At 39.3% G+C, this 21,206-nt stretch overlaps 1 protein-coding gene across 1 annotated transcript; it reads right to left on the reverse strand.

The window, feature by feature from the left end:
- Positions 1-256: 256 nt before the first annotated feature.
- On the reverse strand, positions 257-12,380 carry LOC106945089 (RP1 axonemal microtubule associated). The gene is made up of 4 exons (XM_015028524.1): positions 12,256-12,380; positions 9,455-10,103; positions 8,149-8,305; positions 257-7,788 (listed from the first exon to the last, which is right to left on the reverse strand). Exons 2-4 carry the CDS (start codon positions 10,088-10,090, stop codon positions 1,436-1,438), a joined length of 7,146 nt encoding a protein of 2,381 aa, XP_014884010.1. The 5' UTR covers positions 10,091-10,103; positions 12,256-12,380; the 3' UTR covers positions 257-1,435.
- Between the last annotated feature and the right edge of the window lie 8,826 nt (positions 12,381-21,206).

Below are 21,206 nucleotides of genomic sequence, written 5' to 3' on the forward strand. Positions count from 1 at the left end.
GAGCAAAACAGTCTTAGAACAACACAAACGCTTCCTCAAACAGAGGGGGACAAAACCGAGTTCTCCACTGACTCCTCCTCAGGAGTTGATACGAATCAGGAAGAGACAAACAGAGCCGAGCTTGTTTAGGTGTCTTTCACTCAACGACCACCAATGGCATTTCTTTGTTGTTTGGTGCACAAAGGTCATCTGAGTTGATAGAAATAGTCAGAATCTATGAGGCTGAGTTAGGCTGGCTGACAAAAAGGCGAGCAGGTACTTGCAAACACACTTTTATTCTTACACATCAGCTTAAAAAGACAAAAATATCACAGCTGCCTGATTGTAAAGCATAAATCACTTCATCCTAAACGTAACATTTTTGGTCCAGCTATTAAAAACAGATATTTACACGACAACCACAGCATTTACAAGTAATTTCTACAGTTCGGGTTCATTTTAAGAAAAGAAACCAGGTTTAACCTGAGCTGCAATTGAAGTCTTCACCAACTCCCTCGGTACTGCTTAGATTGACTTTGTTTCCAGACTTTTTGAGGGACTTAAATCTCGCTAAAGAGTTTTAAAGTGAGATTTCAGTGAGTCTGGCTGATTTTCTTTACAGGCAAATACAGGAAATGTGAACAAGCTCCTAAAACATATGGTGTGAAGGCTTTAAACTAGAGTTTTCCATCAGGAAGCCAGACAGTCACATTTTTGCAATTTCTCAATCTTTCCCTTATCAATATTTTTGCCTGTTTTCTGGAGATCTCTAGTTCCTGAGCAGGTTGTGTGCTTAAAAACTAAGAATAAAGGGTAAGAGAGCAATTTTTCATAAATAAAGGGAAATAAATTGGGGTTAGTCATGCCTTTGCAACAGCCTGAAAACAAATTGCCTATAGAAACACGTATTTTGCAAAGGTAGTTTATACCTACATAATTTGAACTTGTTTCAAATTCCTTTCTTCAGACTGACGTGAAGTATAAGGTAACTTTGTAGGCCTGAGAGCACCAACAGAGCCAATTGCTGTCAGTTGAGCAGATGTTAGCCATAGCAATCAAACGTACCACAAAGTCTTAAAATATGTAACTCTGTCCATAATAAATCTACATGATATACGGCTGAAATGTTTGACTTGGAAGAGGCCTGGAAAATAAAATTCTGCTTGGGGCGCCTACACCCATAGATCTGTCACTGATTTTATGAAAATGTGTGAAAAATCCAATGAGAAGCCTGAAAAACTGAAACCTGTAAAATCTAAGTCATCATAGACTTTTCCACACAGCTTTAGAACGTAGTGAATTCACAACTATGGCATGATGTTTTACATGGAAGCTGAAATTAGTTGACATTCAAGGCCATGACGACATTAAAATGTAGGCACCAAAAGACATTACTCTGTAACCCTGTGCACTCTTTAGTATTAGCTAAAACTTGGGGTGAGAGGGTTTTTTACTCTCACAGTATGGGACAATGCTCCCCACAGAAAGAGTACAGCAAGTCCAAAACATCAGGCTCTTGAATTCTTCTATTAACAACCTGACCTTTCCCAGGCTGCACCACCACAACCTCACCATCAGATGGCAGCTCCACCAGCGGGTGCACTTTATTATCTTTCATCTTAAAGTCTGCAACACCAATGCCGGGCAAGGTGCCGTTTCTCTCTGCCCATGTCTTGCTGTTCTCTGAAGCGTCCTTTGTCTCCTCATCACTGTCTTCAGCCTTGCTGCCCTTGCTTACAGTGCTCATTTCCTCCTGACACACCTCAGATTCGCTGGCATAAGGAAGAGAGAAGTAGGTGCACTTTCCAGGCTGGGATTTCGTCTCGTCTTCTAACTCTGGCTTTGCACTGAACAGCGAATATGGAGTCTTCTCTTCTGCGTCTTTATGTAATTCGTCCAGGTGAAATGTGTTTGTAAAGGTTTTGTTTATTCCAGCTGGGTCTGACACTGACTTCCTCATTGATGTGTTTTCTCTAAGGAGCCAACGTCCGTTATCAATAGGAACACTGTCTCCAGGCCCCACTTGTGCATTGAAAGCAATGCATTTCGTTGCTTCACTGAAGATGTCCAGTGCAGTGGAGGAATTGAAGTAGGACAATTCAGACATTGCTTTGGATCTAGCTGCATGGAATGGTGAAAATATGCTTGAAGTTTCCCTCTTTGTCTGATCCGGCTCTGAAAGGGGTCTTTCACTGGCTTCCTCGGGTTCAAGGTCTTTTTTGCCATAGAGCATTTCGATCGCCCTCCTCACAAAGCCTTTTGAGATGGATTTCTGTGCCGAGTCATCTTCAGCACCCGGTAGGTCGCTGGAGGTCTGAGACTGATAACCTCCACTGTCCGAGGTCTCTCCTCTCAGCTCCGATACGTTGGGACTCAGGAAGCCTCTCTGCTGGATGTCTTTGCCACTCCTTGCTAAAAACATTTCCCTGATGGATCTGACTCTACTTCCCTCAGGCTCTGTGGTTATAACACCGCTCGAGTCGTAGCTGAAAGATAATGATGACTGAGGAGCCGATCGGGTGCAGAGAGCCAACTCGGACGTGGTTGGCTCAGACGGAAAATCTCCTGACTCTGGAGAGGATTTTCTTTGAGAGAAACGTCTGATTGTGGAACTTTTTGGTGCAAGTTGTGATTTCTGGGCTTCAGCCACCTGCTTTTCTAGAAGAGTCACTCGCTCTGCAACAGATTGGGTTGTGACTTCTTCAGACTGCTGTTTAGGACTTTCTACAACTGCCTTTTCATTTGACTCTTCCAGCTGTGCTCTCAGTGGAATTTCTTGATTTTGTGCATAGCTTTCCTTAAAATTTCCTACTTTACTTGCTTGTTCCTGCTCAGAACTACAGTCTTGTTCATAGTAACTTAAATTTTTTTCAACTAAGCTTCTCTTTTGCTTATCTTCATCATTTGGCTGCACTTCATCCACATGTTCCTCAAAGGTGCTGTCATCATTGCCACTGTCATCAACATTAAATCTAAAAATCTTTTCTAAACTTTCAGATATTATCAAACTACTGTCCTCGTTTTTGCTGCATACATCAGAATTTTCTAATAGATCAATCGAGCCTCCTTCAGGAGAAATGTGTCGTTCTGGCTCCTCGTTATACTGGGCCTCATCTTCTGAGCTAACCTGATCTTCCTCTGGCTCCTCTGTCAAAGCCTCCAACTCTCTGCCTTTTTTTATTTGTTCTGCAAACTTAGGAAGGGATTCCTCCTCCTCTTCCTCATTGCCAGACAAACTTTCTTCAAAAATAACCTGCAGTTTTTTACAATCAACTTCTGGCTGCTCTTCCTCTGAACATGTCTCTTCTACATCTGAGCTTCCTATACTGTCATCGGTACTTAAACTTAACCCTATACTGCACATTTGGCTTTGTAAGACCGTACTTTTAGTCTCGGTTGAATCTTCCTCTTGCAGTTTTTCACCACCTGTGTTTAATTTTGCCTTATTCCATTTTACATCAACTTCTACATAATAGTTTGAGCTTGGCTGCTTCTCCACAGGCAGATTACCAAGGTTAGAACTTGCACTGATCTCTTGTTTTATCCCTGGATGTGTAACTTCTGCTCTCTTTTCTGTACCTTGCTCACAATAATCTTGATTGGCACTTGGTATTTTCTGAGTTTCCTCATCTGGAGCTGATTTAGCATTCTGGGTTAAGTCTGTCTCTAAGTTTTTCTTACTTTGTGTTAGTTGACTACAATCCATGTACAGCTCTTGCTTCACAGGTTTTTTCTCACTGCAGACATCTCCACTAATTTTTGCCCTTTCTTGTGTTGATTTTTCACTTATATATGCCTGCTGGTGCTGCTCTTGCCTTTCCAGATTACCTTTGCTTGCTACATACTTACACGACTGTAAGTTTGGAGATGTGGTCCTGCAAATATTCTTTTCTTGTGGGACATTTTTAGTATTAGGAACAGAATTTGACCAATCTTGGCATCCATTGTCCTCAGCTGCTTGACCTAATGGTTTGTATTTTGCTGCTTCGGAAAGCACAGCAGCTCTGTCCATTTCTGGTTGTTTTGGCTGGTTAATGTTAGTTATTGTTTGAACAGTAGACCTCACATTAGCATTTTGTTTGTCATCTTGAGCAACACATTCATTGTTTGAAATGTTTTGTGTGTCTTCATGATTGCTTTGGTCTGCCAACAGCCTTGGTGTGGCAGAAGGCATACTTCCTCCATGCCCACCATCAACTTCTGCACCTTCTGAAAGGGAAACCAACTCTTCCTTTAGCTTCTGAGGAATGTCTAAGTTTTCTATAATCTCATTAATAACATTTTCCCCGATGCCACAGTCTAGTTCAGGAATTACTATTGTCCCAAGTCCATCTTCTGAAGTGTGAGGTGTTACGCTGCGTGTTTTGGATCTGTCGCCAAGTTCCTGGAAACCCCTCCAGCTTTGCAGAAGCTGCGTTGAAGCTGATTGTTGCAAATCCGATAGACTTGTTCTCAGTCTTTGGGAGTCTTCGATGTTAGCAATTTCCTTGAGAGAATCAATCATTTTTAATGCTTCTGCACAGCTGACGTTGTTTGCGTTTAGCTCTTTCATATTCAGGTTCGTCAAGCCTTCCTTCAAGGTCATAACAGCCAGAAAAGCAAGAAGAACTTTAGATGAGGAGCCAAACGTTGAGGCCACGTGAGAGGAAAAGTCAGGCAAGCTGTTGGACTTTTCCAAACAGGATGGACGTTTATTCTTGGTCATTTGTCTTATTAATTTTATTGAGTAGCAAATCTTCTCAAGGACTGGCTTCATGTTCGACTCTGGTATTACTTGATCTCCTGCTGAGACCTTAACGTCATCATTGTTATCAGCTTCCATCTGTGCTGTTTGGTGGCTTTCTATTTGGGATGATGTTTTATTTGGTTTCTTTTTGTTTGGTTCTGAAGGGCTGTCCACAGAGAGGTTTCTTGGAAGCGGCTTTTTGCTGAGTTTTTGCCTACCAGGTGGTGAGACCATATCCAGAGATTTAGACCACAGGGAAGTTCTCTGGAGTGCTTTTGTTTCATGGTGTTTTCTCCCTGTTAACGGACTAGAATTGGGTGCTTCATGTTTTTGTGGTCCTTTATTTGAAAGAACTTGTTTATCCAGGAGGCGTCTAGTCATTGGTGATAGTTTTGGAGAGGTATTTTGAAGTTCAGAGGACTTCTTGTTGTGGAACTTCCTCTCTGGAGATGGACTGCTTTTTAATTTTGCTGTTTTCATCAAACTCTTAGGCGATTGCGTCTCAAGTTTTGTTGTGTGAAATAGAATATTCCCCACAGCAGATGTTTCACTTGATACAACACTGGAAGAAGACATTCTTCCATCAGAGGTTAAGCTAAGTGGAGACACAGAAGTACAAAAGGATGGAGTGCCCACCTCTAAGATTGGTTGCTTAGTCTCCTCTGATGTGACTTCAACCTGTTGTGTTGTCCCTGTTGAACAGATTTCATTTCCAGTAGTGCTGATAGGAGTGGGTAATGCCTTGCTCCCTTCATTGCCATTGTTATGTGAAGCATATTTATCCACAGTGGCCTTTCTGAGAAACATTTGTTTTTCCAGAGAGCGATTACTGACCAAAGGAGCTCTTTTAATGGATGGTGTTCTAGATAATTCTGCTCCCTGTTGATTCTTGCTCTGAGAAGATGATTTTTCCAATGTGGTATCATCTGGTGATATGACCTCGTCAGAAGTAGGACTACTACTCAGTGAATAAATATGTGATCTTTGACTGCTCATAGGGCTGCTGGTTATAGATATTGCGTCATTTGTGAAATCATCTGCATTCAGTAGATCAGGTGGTGGTGGCGGTAGCTCCATGGAAAGTGTACCAGTAAGTGTGGCCATGTCTTCTTCTGTCTCAGTTCTCGGTGGAAGTGTTTCAGAGCAGATCCCGTTTAGGAGAGGCGTAGCCTGTGCATCTTTCTGGCTTAAACTGTTGTAGTTTTCTCTATTTGCATGTGCTGTATAGCTGTCAGAATTTTTTGGACTAACTCTGGTTTTCTCCTCTGCAGGCACTGATTTGTTTTCGAAAGACTGTACTCTTAGCTTGACTGCAGGGGAGATCACATTTTCTGGTGAAGAGAGTTCAAAGATTTTGCTTGTTTCTGATGTTTCCTCTGAAAATGTTCCTACCTTTTTCTGTGTTTGTAGAGCAACAAACCCTCCTACTGTTTGACTTTCTTTGTCTTGGTTTGATGATGGGTTTGAATGGGCCTTCTCAAGCCAATTCTCAACATACTCTTTAGCAATAGAACTGGATGGATAAAATGATTGCAATGGCACACCTTTATTAATATTCAAGTACTGATTTTTACTCAGTTCTCCTTGTGGATGACTTGTTTCAGTTTGTGTGTTAAACAACATTTGCTTGTTCTTTTCTTTTAAAGATAGCTGAAAATTTACATTTTTTGCATTTGGCTTTGGTAAGTTGTTCCAGGTTGGTGTTGCTCTTCTTTTTATGTGTTTTGTTGTCTTTGTTTTAGCTCCATAAATTTTCTTGATGAAGAGAGCGCTTGAGAAAGGTTTCACTGTTTTATGTTTTTCAGCTGCTTTTGTTGAACTCTTCCTCTGTCTCTTACCTGGCGTCATAACCAGCCTGACATGTTTCCCGACCAATTTAGGTTTTGATAAAACCCTCAGATCTTTCCTAACCTCTTTTTCTCCAGGCTTGTTGTGACTCTTTGTAAATTGCTGGAGTGTTTCTGTTTTTGCTCCTTGGACTGCACCAGCTTTTAGAGAGGCCAGGTGCAAATCTGATGCTACAGACCTGCTGTCAGTTCTGTACGTGCTAACTGGCTCAAAGGCTGGTGAAGGTGAAGGTTCAAATTCATTACTGGAGCAAAGCTGCCTGGTTTCTGAGGTAGCTCCAGATGCAGACATACCATGAACACCAACATTTGCAAGAAAATTGTCATGATATGTCTGTTGTTCATATATGTGCAAGACTGCTTCAGTAACTTCCTCTCCGCTGGATTCAGTCTGCATAATTTCAGTGGATTTGAATGCAGAAATATCCCTACTGTTGACATCCACAGAGCCATGTCGTCTTGGTTTGGGAACTGGTTTTGTCCTGTTCTGATTCTCCATGTAGAACTGCTCTGTTGTTGTCCTGTTCTCCGTCTCTTCCCTGATAATATAAGAACCAATCTTTCCTTCTCCAATCTCATCCACAGTTACAGATTTAATGCTCTCCACAGAAGCTCGGAGTTTGCTTATTTTCTTGCACCCTGGGGTAGGGACTCTTCTTGATAATGGCAAAGACCCATTGTGTTCTTTATGATCATCCTCCTCATGAAAAGTGTCACTGACAGCTCCATTTCCAAGTGACGGTGGATCATCGTCATTGTCCTCTCTGGTTCTGTCTTTGTAGATAATGTCTGTGGAAGTGGCAGAAGTTTGAGAATGATTTGAGCAAACCTCCTGCTCTGGATCTGGCAAACATGCCACATTAGCCTGATCTGCAACAACTGAGCGTGTCAGGGTGGTCGTCCACTGAACAGTTTCCTCTTCTTTAATCGTCAGTCGCACCTTCATCTCCACCGTCATGCTGCCGTCCTGATTCACCCGAAAGGACTTCTCGATGTTGTCGTCACTGGGCAGAACGCTGTCCTGCCCTTCTTCACCATTCCCGTTGCCGAGACAGGTTTCCTCCTCCGTCTCTGCCAGAGACTCCAGTATTCGATCTGAACCCGACTCGATGGAGTTAGTTGGTAGGTCGCAGGAGCTCTCGCCAACACTGTTGTGAATCTGATGGACGATGTACCTCTCAGACGACGTAGAGAAATTCCTAGACTTTGACGAAAATGAAGGTGTCATTTTTTTGGCTTTTCAGAGAGTCCAGAAGATCCGAAAAAGGGTTTTAAAAAGATGGAAAATTAAAGTAAAAATGCCAGAAGTTTCCAGAGAAGCATGAAGGGAGAAAAGAAAAGAAGAAGAGAAGTTAGACAGACTGAATGGCTGCTCCTCAAGAACATTAGCCAGCAAACCTGTGCATGTAGGTCATCCACAGCATTACATACAATATTATCACCTCAGCACTTTCTCAAGCTTTATCCCTTGAGGGATGGCAGATTACTGCAGCACTTATACGCCATGCTAATAAAAGGCTAACACATACTTCTTTAAAATACATCTACAATTGTTCTACATACATAAATAAATAAACCAACTTCTTTTGTACTTACAGACTGATGTCTTTTGTCTTTTATAAGCCCTTTGCTTGGTAGGTCGCCTTGTTGGACTTGGAGATTTATCTGCACCATACACTGCAGGCCTGAAAGGCTCCCTGCCTACAGCCACCACACTTCCAGAGCACAAAATCAAACCTGGAAGACCATCAATCTGAAGCAGACAGAAAATAAATATTTAATCACTTCTAAGTAGTCCATCCCTAATTATTCCATGTTTTAAATCTTTATCCTCCTGACTTCCAGTAGTTCATTTTTGTCCTCTGTTCATTTTTGTCCTCTGTAGAGGACATTTCTAAACTTGAATGTCTCGCACCCCTTGCATTCTACTGAATTAATTCCTTTTAGTATCTGGAGAGGACATTTAGGGCTTTTCAATGATACCACATGTGAAGGGGTGGGACTTTTATACATACCTTTTTCTAATTCATAAAAATGGCTTTCAACAGTAATAACACATTTTATGGGAAGAGACAAAGTAAGTGGATAAATATTCTAATTACCTTACAAAGACTGTGGGATTTTTTTTTTTAAAAAAGGTGATTGGACAATATTTTTTTTCCTGGTAGTCAGGAGGATATTAAACATTTATTCATTCTTTTAACTTCATGTGATTTTTTGAGGTAGCATTTGGGAATTCCATCAAGACATGAATATAAATGAGAGCCAATATTTATCAGTTCTCCAGAATTCCCACATCTTTCAACATTTTTTCTTACACTTTGTCATGTTACAACCACAAACTTTAGTTTTATATAGGGAATTGATGTACTAAATGTACACAAAGTAGAATGAAAATGCATTTCATAATGTCCTGATAAAAGTCTTCTGCAACTGCTAACATGTTTTCTTCCAGGATTGTCCTGTATTTAGCTCCATCCACCTTCCCAACAATTCTGACCAGATTCCCTGTCGCTGGTAGCTCATGGCTGCTCCTCCAGAAAAGCTCTTACTGCCCAACCTATCATTGCTGGGTTGCAGCAAGACATGACTATTCTTTCCATTTTGGGATGATGAACTGTGGTCAATTAAATGTAATCAACTAATTAGGAGGTTCTTGAAAGTGATTTGTTGCAAATCAATACAATGAAGTTTGTAGCATGACACAATGTGAAAAGGTTTAAGGGGTATTAATGCTTCTGCAAGGCGCTGGAGGTATTAGATGAGTTGGCAAAGAAGCTTTTCACTTTTTCACCTCGTGTGACGGTCACTTTGTGCCAGGTTTAAGTTCACGTTTGTACTGTAAGGGTCAGTATTTGCACGAAAGGAATGACTGTGTGTGCTAGTGATGGAAAACTCTTACCCGTCGTCCATCTGGAGTGTGAAGTTTGATCACATGGAACTGCATCAGCTCTGAGATGTGTCCCAGGATAGACTCATAATTTGGTGTAGTCTTCTTGTGTAGCACCATAATATGCCAGATGGAGGGGTCTCCATTGCGGAAAACCACAAGTTTTTTGGGTGTACGAATTACCCCTGTGCTGTCTCTGTGAATGTTTTTCCTGCCTGGGAAAAACCTTGCTGTGCTGCGGTGAGAACTAACAGGTCTCACATGGTACCAAGGTGGTAGCCTCCTCCGGGCCAGGGCCAGGTCAACGGGCTTGACTTTCCTGGTGTCGGAACAGATGTACGATTTCCCATCCTCCAGCTCGTCTAGAGTATTGATGCCATGAATCCCTCGCGGAGTCGTGATGTTCCGGACTCCAAATGGCAGGGGAACCTTCTTGGAAAGACTGTCCAGGAGCGCATCGAATGTTTTAAAGGTCCTGTTGTTGATGACCACTCGAAGGCCGCTGAACTGAGGATCCCCACTTTTGTAGAAGCAGACCCGCTTTGACAGGATGGTGTTGGTGATGCTCGGATGGTGCGACGTGTCAAAGGTCTGCCCGCTCCCTGATGTCTGGTCAGGGAGGGTCCTCCGAAGCCCAGTTTCATTCATCTTCTCTGGTTGACTGCAAATGAAGATTTAAGAAGACATTTAGAAAAGAACAGGATTTTATACCTCTGAGGTTTATTGCCTAATCCAAGTGCACTCCTATAAAAGTTTTACATGCCCTTTTCACCCCTACTTCCTGACCCACTGCCATAAACTCAGCAGTAGAGGTTGGTCAATGAAATAACTTTCCTTCTGCAAACAAACAACAGCTGACCCTTTTGTCTTAGATCTTTACATGGGTCACTGACATTTGTGCTTTTGTCTTAGTAACAATACAATTTATGTCTGATATGCACACATTGTCTACTTCACTAAGTCCACCGCATTATTTGTACCAGGTTGGACCTCTTTTACCTTCAGAACTTTCCTCATTATTTGTGACATGGATTCAACACAGAGGCAGTCACACATCTGGATTTTGTGTAAATTGGTTGGATTATCTTGAATCGATATCTGGAGATGGTTTAGGCAACAGTGAACTCTTCTGAAGTTGGGGAGGATTTAACCTTAGGGGACAATAAATGCTGGAAGTAACCAACCAGTTATGGGGTCATGAAGGGACACACATAGTCAACAACAACACTCAAATAGGTTGAGGTGTTAAATTGATACTCAGTTGGTACAAAGAAGCCAAAAATAAGAAAATAGCCTCCACAGAATTGAACCACCAACTGGCAGACTAAACCACTGAAACCAGACTGGATGGATGTGATCCTATATCATCTGAATGTTTCAGTTTTGGCAAGCTTCAATGAATTGTAGTCTTTGTTTCCTACTCTAACTGACAGGATGCCATTTGAGGTGGTCTGAGGTGGTCTGAGGTGGTCTTCTTAGTACTTAGGCAACTGTTGCCTTTCTGTCATTTTGTACCACTCAGGTCCATTTTCATCTGGCCTCTGACATCAGCAAGGTGTTTCGTCCACACAGTTGGTGCTAGCTGGATGCTTTCTTTGTTCCCTCACCATTCTCTGTAAACCTGAGAGATATTTGTGAGTGAAAATCCCAGAAGATCAGCAGATTCTGAAATAATCAGACAAGCCTGTGTGGAAATAACAACTATGCCACGTTCAAAGGCGCTAACATTTCTTTGCTTCACTGTCCTAATCCTCGGTTTGCGAATTTCCTTCAATGCAAGAATATGGCTAATTTAATTGAGTTGTATTGTGTAAACTAGCAATTGAACAAGTAAAAACTTGAAACCACAAAAGGAAAAGCTGCGGACCTATTCAAATTTACAGTGAATTTGATAAGAGAATTTAAATATATATATTTTTACCTAATAAAAGCAAGATATTTTTTTTTCTGTCCTGTTGTCTTTGGTTTATTTTAAGAAATTAAATTAAGGAATGTGGTAAAATGAACAGGAGTCCTCATCGAGTCTTGCATTTCATGTTCCAAGATGCTTTAAACTTTTTAAATTATTGATCTCACCATAGACAAGTTTAAGCGAATAGCTGTTTTCTAACATATCCTGACTTGTGACTCACCAGCACACATTATTTCTCATTTGAGAGGCCTGTTTTTTGGTCTTTCCTTCTTCCAAGTGTGGCTAAATAAGTGCCATGTCAGAAGGTCACTGATGTGGCAGCTGCTCTGCAGTCAAAAACCTTTGTTTCTTATTCCTCTGCTGAAGAAATTCAATGACACATATCATTTTTCTGTTTTAAGGATTTGTAAACATGTTTATGAGGGGCTTGACTAAGGTTATGTTTGAGGCAACATAAACAGTTCTTGTAAACACCTGATTAACCTGTTGCCAAGCATCTGTTGTTTACTTTGTCAGGCTGTGGTCATCAGCTAACATGACCTACCTTCTGCTAAACTAGCCAGACAAACACATCGATGCACGCATATGCGTCTAAAGAGCTAAAGAACCTTTTGCTACCCTTTTCATAAACATTTTTTTATTCAATTATTTCATTATGAATTTTAAATGATTTTGTCATTTTTTAAAAACATATTTTTTATGTACAAAACCACACGATTAGAGTAAAATTAGCAGTAGAACTTTTCATCTATCTTTTCTAAATGTATTTTCAAGCACTTACAGTAAAACCTATGCTTATCTGGCACCTGCAACACTCAAAGTGCAAAGCAGTAAATACGTCAAACAACACTGGACTTGCAAACAAATGGAAACAAAAAATAAACAAATAAAAACAACTCACCTTTACTGACATAAGAGTGCCAGATATTTTTAAAAGATCCATGGATTCTCATTGCGTGCTGCACTGCACGACTGTTGCTGAGCTAACTGACAATAGGAGTTTATTCCAGGAGACACCATCATTGGCAATTTGCTTAATCTTTGCTCAGAGGTAATCTTCACTGCAGGTGCAAAGCTTGGAAATCCTCTTTGGGAAGGTGTGTCACACCTGATGGAGCTATCATAGCAGGCCCAAGAACTGGTCCCCCCCCAAAAAAAAACACTGAGATAAATTACATGTTTTATTTTTAAATCGATTTTGTTTAGGAAGAACATTAGTAGTGGTGAGAAAAAAAAACTTTCCAAAATCATCACCAAAGGCTGAAATCGTTTGAACATAATTTTTTTGTGTGTTTTCTGTAGATATCTTCTAAACAGCTCTGCTGTTTTAAATCGAGAAATAAAATAATTTGAGCAAGGTTTTCTGAGTGACAGATGGTAAGTTAGTGTCCACTTGTAAAATACGAGCAGGTCTCTAATCTCATTAAGGACCTCTTTCCAGAATAGGGATTAAAGTGTTTTCGATTCTCAGGACCCTTACAGGGGAGCGCTTGTTTTCAACATGAACATGTAAGATGCTAAATTAAATTTATGGCAGTAATGAAATCCAAAAAGTACTATAATTTTTATTTATATTTGTTGTCCTTTTTTATAATTATGACTTGCAGTTTATGGAAGCCCATGATTATTTTCCTCATATTATCAGACCAATAAAAACACTGCAGTTTTTGATGTGTCTTGAGCAACATTTTCATCCACATCTTTTCCTTCCACTAAACTTTTCATTAAGATACTTGTGTACAACTCTCGATAAATAACCAGCTTCTTCCATAATTGCATTATGTGTTCTTCCATCCATGTAAAATGTGTTAATTATTGTCTTCTTGAAGAAAATCAACAGAAAAATAAGATTTGCAGCAGATTTTATTATGGGATAGCCATTCTATGGCTATCGCTAAGTTTGCTTGCACGTCTGGCCGGCCCTAACTAAAGCTTTTTTTCAACACAGTGGATATGAGATGGGGACACTGTACAGACAGCTAAGATGAACGCTCTCTTAATAGCAAATACAGGCTTTTGTTGTCCCCACAAAAATACTCTTGCAGCGACACTGTGCTGCTTTTGGAAATACAGTTCAGTTTAAAGGGGTAGTAGACACTAATAGATTAGACTGAACTGTATTACGAAGGAGGGTATTAGCTGGTCATGCATATCCTTCACTGTGAACTATCAGGGGTTGCATAACAGCAACCAAACCTGGACTGAACCAAATCTATTTCTGTAGTAAAACAGATTAGCGTACGAAGGGAGATGACTTCATTCCACAGTAAACCTGTGGCCGAACTAAACGAATCAAAAGCTTTTAGAGAAGTCATCAGATTTCAACATCGCGTAAAAGGATAAAGCGATCCCTCTCTGTTGCAGTGTTTAGCTTAAACCCCTTAAAAATATCTCAGGTGTATATGAAACGAATAATATGTGCCGTAGGAAAGAATTCCTGCTGAGCCCGACCAAACTGACGTCCAGGAATGCCACCGGACGCTCCCATGATCCCAGTCAACTAAAAAAAAAAACCCAACAGGCACAAAAATGTGAAAAATCCTGCAAAGGAAGCTGAAGGGGGAACAATGGAGGAAGCTGTCAGTGTAAACAGGTAGGCCCCAAGCCTGCCCGTCATTCCAGCTCTCCACAGCAGAGATAAGGATGCTGAAAGCGCGAGGGGAACAACAGACTCTTGTCATGCAGTCGTGTTTCCTCTCGTGTTTTATTGCTGCATGTGTATTTCAGAGGGGACATCTGCCACATGTCATATATCTGTTATATGTTGGCATCAACCTACCAAGGTACTAGAAGGAAACACACCTTGGGACGTAATCTATACAATGTATTTCTTCTTATGTCAATATTTTAAATAAAAACAAATCTGCCAAACATACCTGACTTGAAATGAAAACCTGTCCACTCAGCATATCGCACCAGGTAATGTGTGAAATTAAGGAATGTCACGATAAAACAGCTGACAATGTTAAAAAGTTGTTCTCATCCATGTTTAAGAGTAAAATCACATGCCGCCAAGACAGAGATATCTGGCCCTGCGTTCCGCCTGTATTGCCACTTCAGCCCAGGCCTATTTTTACGCCCTCGCGACTATAGGGAAAGTAATTGGCGCCACGTTAGATTCAAACCTATGCTGTTAATGGGAAAAAATGTGTGATATGTTTTGGCTCTTGTTCTCTTTCTATATTTGTCCCAGTGTCCTCCGTGCAGCTGCTCCTCCAGATCTGTCTCCCAGTGTTCCCATCAAGCACCTCTCTTCAGCCTGCATATACTTCTTGAATTCGAGTGTCTGCCAGCCTCCATCAACTCCTGCTTAAAGCCGCAAAAATACTCTTGAAGGCGCATTTGAAATGCCGGCAGCGCGCTTTGATGTGCAACCACACTTCGACTCTGTTGTGTCATTTAATATCGAATATGTGCCTCATTTCTGGCCCTTGAGAAAATACCTTCCACTGCAGCTGTCATGATTCAACGATTTTGTGGCCAAACAGCTTTTACAGGAAGCAAACCTGACTAAAGTGGATTTACTTTAACTTTTTTTTTTTTTTTTTGAAGAATAAACCACCCAAAAATATTTTTAATTTTGCGCCAACATGTTGATAAATTCCTCTTTTCCTCTGGGGTGTGTTTAAAAAAAAACCCATCCTGGCCCAAGTTGAGTCGAAACTATGCCTACTATTCAAAATTCCTTACAAGTTAGATGATGTTGAATCTATTTTTCCGCCTCCTAATTTCCAGTGGAATTCCCAGATTTTGAATGAAACCATGCCAAACAGGACTCAGGAGGTCAACCCACTGACCGTACACTCCCCTCCAGTCCTTTTCGCACAGCCAGGAGAGGTCTCCACCCCATCCATTTTGAGCTGTCCACATCAGCTGCGCCAAGCTTTTAAGCTGCCTGGTGACATCCCAGTGTTTCCTGCATAGGACGGAGGGAGAGATAAGCACACTCCTCTGGGCGGTAAATCACTCCGCACTCCCGCTCCTGCTCTGATATCTCCATTATTCAATTAGACTGTGCTCAAATTCACCATAATTTCTGGTAATTATAATCAAAGACTTGGAAGTTATTTTTAGGGTGTCAATCATTTTCTTTGTTTCCGTTTTTTTTTTTTTGGTCTCAATAGGACATGATTTTTAATATTTACGAATAACAAAGAAACTAAACTAAACCTAAAGTATTTTCTGCAGTATCTAGTGAGCTACATTAAAATCAAAACTGTATATATATATACTAAAAACTGTATATGTATATATATAATTATGTATGTTGAATAAGTAAGATTTGATGTATTGTTTTTATCTTTCATACAGTTTATCAACATATAAAAATGTCAAAATGATGTGTTAAGCAGTATCTGCGTTGCAGCACCTAGACAAATATTATTGCTATTTTTTTTCCTGATTTTGCCTAAATTATTTACATTTTTAATTTCAATAACATATTTCTTCTGAGTGAATTTAATGTTGTAGAACAGCCAAGCCAGAGTCTTGAGAATATAAAGATTAAAGTGATGGTAAGGAGGCTTTCTAAAGAACTGGAGCACATCACCAAAGATAATCCTCAAAATACCAGTAAAGAAAGAAGAAAGGAGCATTTCATCAGTTTAATGCCATGGAAGATTCTCAGTGGCATAAAAGAGCAGAAATTGTTTTGTTCAGATGAAAACAAAAAATATATATTAAACTTTATATATTCTTAAGTGATGCCACCTGCCTTATCTTTTGGGAAATGTGTGTATTGGCTTAACTGTGGCTGTATGCGACTTTAACTATTTTCACAATAATCATATAACTATCTTGCAAGTTTACTCATTTGTCTAAAACTCTCTATTTTTAATTAATGTATTTTATGTTCATAATGTGATGTCAAGATAGATGTCCTCAACTCCAGCACACCTGACTGAAATGATTGCATTAGCGCCGACTTCTTCTCCCATCCGGTGCAACAAAAGCTGCTAATCACCCATTGATCGGAGCAGGTCTGGTCCAACGTTGCATGGAGCTTTAAGCAGAATCTTACACGGAGCTCCGTTAGAAATATCTATACTGAAACCATCAAATCAAATGTCATGATTATTCTCTTATTCTCATATATAAATATAAGCATTTTAGATGTAGAGGTCATGTAAAGATTCATGCTGATGGTTTGGTTTGGCCTTAATAATCCACTTTAATATATTTAAACAAAGATTCTCTGTCCTACTGTTCTGTGTGTTTTTGTTTTTCTGCTGCAACATAAATGGTTCAGATGTTTGAAGTTCTTCTCCCCAAATTCTGCAGAGGACATTTAATAAATCGTCGAGTTAAAATGCATCCAAGATTTCAGGAATTGTATACCTTCAGGCAAACAACCACTAACTCATTCATTTCTGTATATTTTTTAAAAAGCATTTTGACACCACATGCTAACAGCATATTAATGAAATTTTAAAGATTTTAATACGTGCAAATGTCAGTATATTTACTTCACAATTAAATATAATTTTTGTTATACCTTAATTTATTTACTATTTCAAAATGCATATTAAACATTTGTATTATTCTGAAGGACTTAGAGTAGACTCATGCATTTCATTGAACCCTTAATAATTATGCAGAGAAAAGACCTGGCAAGCACAGGGATGCTAAAGGTACAAGTAAAATTAGTTTTAAATTTATTCAGAGGAGATGTTATTCCACTCTAGTGCAGAAAAGACAATTAAATACAGTTTAAGTTTGACTTTTCTGCAATTAATGAAAGAAGAAGTAAAGAGGATTTAATCTGATTATGAGCTTGTGAAGTGGAGTATGAAGCAATGACACAAAGCACACCAGTAACTCCACACCTGAAAACTAAAAAAAAAAAAAAAAAACTAAATGGATAAAGGTTTTGGAGTGGCCTAACCAAAGTCATGTCTTCAATTTAACCTAGATGATGGTTGCTTGTGTTCAAAACCCACAAAAGTGCCTGAATTAAAACAATCATGTAAAGTAGAGTGAAACAAAGCTATCGGTTGTTACTTCTTATCTAAGGGCCGGGGTGATTTTAGATATGTGTTCCCCTTATTAAATGAAATCATATTTTGTATTTATTTTAGTTATGTTATTAATTTTTGAATAATCTGAAACATTTATTTATACCACATACTTCTTCATAGATCTGTAGGTCTTAAGGCAGGATTAAATCACGTTAGTTTTATATAAAGAACTAAAACCGTGTTGGATAGTGAACACTGTCAAACACAAAAGATGAAACTGATGTTTTATTATCTTATTTGCATATATAAATAATAACCAAACAAAAGATTTTACTTGAAAGACAACCATATGAACTTCCAGCAGATTTTGACAGAAAAACTGAGCAGGCAGCCGAATACGTGGGCTGTCAGTGTCTCCTCAGTGTTCAGCGACTATCGGCAGCCGAGCCTCTCAACAGAAACATTAACATGCAGAGAATGTGGACTATTATTCTCCAGGGGACGGTGGCGGGCAGGGTCCTCCTCATCAAATAGCTCGGCACCCTCCCACCGTGAGCCCTGGAAGGCCGGTGGCCGAGGGCCAGCCCTCTGACGGGACAAGCTGACTACACGCGACCCAGATAGCAGCCCTGGGTGAGGAGTGATTTATCCGTCATCAGACAACCTTCCTCTGATTAAGGGTCAGTCACCGAGCGACAGAGCTGAGTGGAGAGGTCGAGACAGGCAGCCTCCGTGTGTGAGACGCTGGCATCCTGACCGGCCGACACTCACATGAAGAGTCCAGGCGAACGTCGACTTGAACATGCACACTTCTACCGATGGGCATGCACAGGAACAGCCCCGCAGTCCTTTTTTCAACCCACTTCTCTGTGGTTTATATATGTTGGCTGACTTACACACACTTAAATACACACATGCCAAAGCCAAGATAAAGACTTATTGAGCTGGCCTTGACTTTCCCTGAACCTGACAACAAAAGGATGTGGCAGATCTGAGTCGCCCACTGTTTGACTTGTCTCTGAGGGCTCTTAAAGATCAGAGGTCTTAATGTTCAGGGTTCAAAAACAGGTTACTGCGTCCATCCATTTTTCATGGAAATGCTGCCTATTGTGAGCATGAACGGGAATTCTGCCTGAGGTGACTCGAGCTTCCTGAGTTTCTCCAATCAATACAGTTTCTTTAGTCTTATTTTCTTGCTTTTCAAATTGTGTTATTTGCCTTGCATGATTATTTTGTAAGCTAAATATTTTAAAGAAAGAGCCTCAGAGATTATAAGACTGTAAAACGCATTCTGATTCATTTTTAAACTTATTGTAAAAAAATTATGTTATTTTATTTTCATCAAACTTACCATCGGCATTGATGCTTGTGCTTTTATGTGGTTGCCATGAATGTGTTGTTGTGAATTATTTTTTTTATTTTAATATTTGTGCTTTTATGCTTTGATGAAGCTTATATTCAAAATCTATCTACATGTTTTTTTATGGTATGTTGTTTACAAAACCTAAAGAAATATTGTGCAGAGATTCACCATGGCTTTTCAGCAGCTCTTGTGATGCAGGCACATTAAAAATAACAACAACAAAAAAAGACCAACACATCCAAGTTTGTGGAGTTTCTTTTATCAATTTAGTGTCTTTAATCTTCTTTTGTCGTATCTTATGGTTTAAAAACATTATTTAATTCAATCTTAATTAAATAATTAATTTATAAGTTAATCGCCTTTCCTGCTGCATTTAATCGGTTGCAACCAAGTTGCTGTCCAGGCATTTTGGTGTTGCTCACATTTTTTCTCCATGTTGTTTAAACATTTGACCTAAGTGCCCAAATAAACTCTGTTAGCAAATCATACACCTTGAATGAGCAAAACATAAATAAAAAAATAAAATAAAATAAACATGGCTGTTGATTTCTTCTGTGGTGATGCATAGGCAGAATTAATTCCTAACATTTTAAAATAACGGTAGGAGAAACCATTGCCAACTGACTTATATAAATAAACATTTGGAATAAGACTGTTTTAATTATACACACATGCATAAAATAAATGTTGCTTAATCTGTTGTTACAGTTAAAGATTTTGTTACAGCCCACAGAGAAAACCCAAAAATAAATGTGTTTTCATGTTCAATATGCAGACCCAAGGTTGTAGGAAGCCCAAAATATTATTTCATTTTACCAGAGTAAAATATATTCCTGTTAACTTTGAATATTTAGAGATAAAAATTAATTTCAGTTTTTAAAAAAGGATTTCTAATACAGAACTGCTATGATCTACGTAATCAGGGGGAAAAACTGCTGACTTGACAGTTGTCCAGCAGACACTGATTCCATTTACAATGAAAGTAAGACAGCAAAGGTCTAAACAAATTGTTCACAAAGAACAATGTCCAGGCACATTGATGGAAAGTTGAGTGAAAGAAAAAAGTGTGATAGAAAAAGCAACATTTCACTTCTTTCATTTCATCTTTAATAACAAAGATGAAATGTTTGTTATAAACCAAATTATTAAAATTTGGTTTCATGTAATGTTTCGTCTTTTTCAATGAAACTGAATTTATGAAATCAAAGTTAAAATACATAGATGTTTAAAAGCTTTGTGTGTATTAAATTCACAAATGAGTTTCATTTGAAATAAAATTCGAGGACATATTATTGAAATGCACCAGTAAACTATATAATATTTTAATTCACCTTTTCAATGAAGGAAAGAGATCCACATTGCTAAAAAGCTGATCTTTAAAAAAAACTTTGCAGTGCGAAATTAATGGCCAGAAGCCCCATAAAATCCACCAAACAAAAATAATTTTTGACTGGAAACTGTATTTTCTAAGTACATTTTCTAGTGGAAATGTTTGTCTTATTAATCCATTACTTCCTGATTACCAGAAATACAAAAATTACACATGGACCTATTTCTCTCCAAAATGGCAAAGACAAGGTATCACTGCATTTAAATACAGTTATTACATATTATGTTGTGAAATTGCTCAGGAAACACTTTGATCTGAATTTTTACATAAGTAGATTCAGAGAAACAACTCAAATGTTCAAAACGGCTGTTAACAAAGACTACAGGTTCTTTTAAGTCGGTTGTACACATCTTTACCGGCGATGCCAATATGTGTGGAGAGTGGTGTGTTCTGTATGTTTAACATCTTCAATCATAAAGATTTCCAGAATGTTTCTGTTTCAGAGTGTAGCTCCGATTTTCATACAGCGAGACAGAAAACAGTCACTGCGGGAAGCTGAAAATGGTCACCAGCACTGATTGAAATCTGAACAATGCTCTATACAACAATCCCCTGGCTGTCCATAGTTTTATGGCCTACATCTGATTTCTGCAACACTATGGGAAACAAGACAAAACCAGGAAATGATGATGTCATGTTTAAAATTATTCAGCATCTGTATTTTCTCCAACTATCAGATTTTTCCTTGCCACCCAGAAGGCCTAAAGCTCTTCCAGGGAAACATGCTACCATTTCTACCATTAACATCTCCCAGTTCAATTTGAATAACATAAAAAACAGCACACTGTGTCATCAAGTGTTTGCAGTCAAATATTCCCTCTTGCTAAAATCACTCTTCCACCAAACATAAGACATAAAAACAACATTTGACAGTGCAGGATGGAGTGAAGAGACGCTTAAAATACCCTGCTGTGCGTCATGGTGGCAGGATTTATGCCAGGGATTACTAACTCACCTGTATCCGCGGTCCGCATGGGCTCACGTGCCTTTTACTCCTTCATGCTGAATGACTGCAAAGATCACACACAACAATATGAGGGCTGGGTTTTTATCCACTCTGAATTTGGCAGAAGCACAGCGCAAAATGTACGACACTAAGACATGAACTATTTTGGAACATTTACCTTTTGTAAATGTTAATA

Source organism: Poecilia latipinna, unplaced genomic scaffold (assembly GCF_001443285.1).
Source record: "Poecilia latipinna isolate Pla-1442-1.1 unplaced genomic scaffold, P_latipinna-1.0 Scaffold127, whole genome shotgun sequence".
NCBI classification, from domain to species: domain Eukaryota; kingdom Metazoa; phylum Chordata; class Actinopteri; order Cyprinodontiformes; family Poeciliidae; genus Poecilia; species Poecilia latipinna.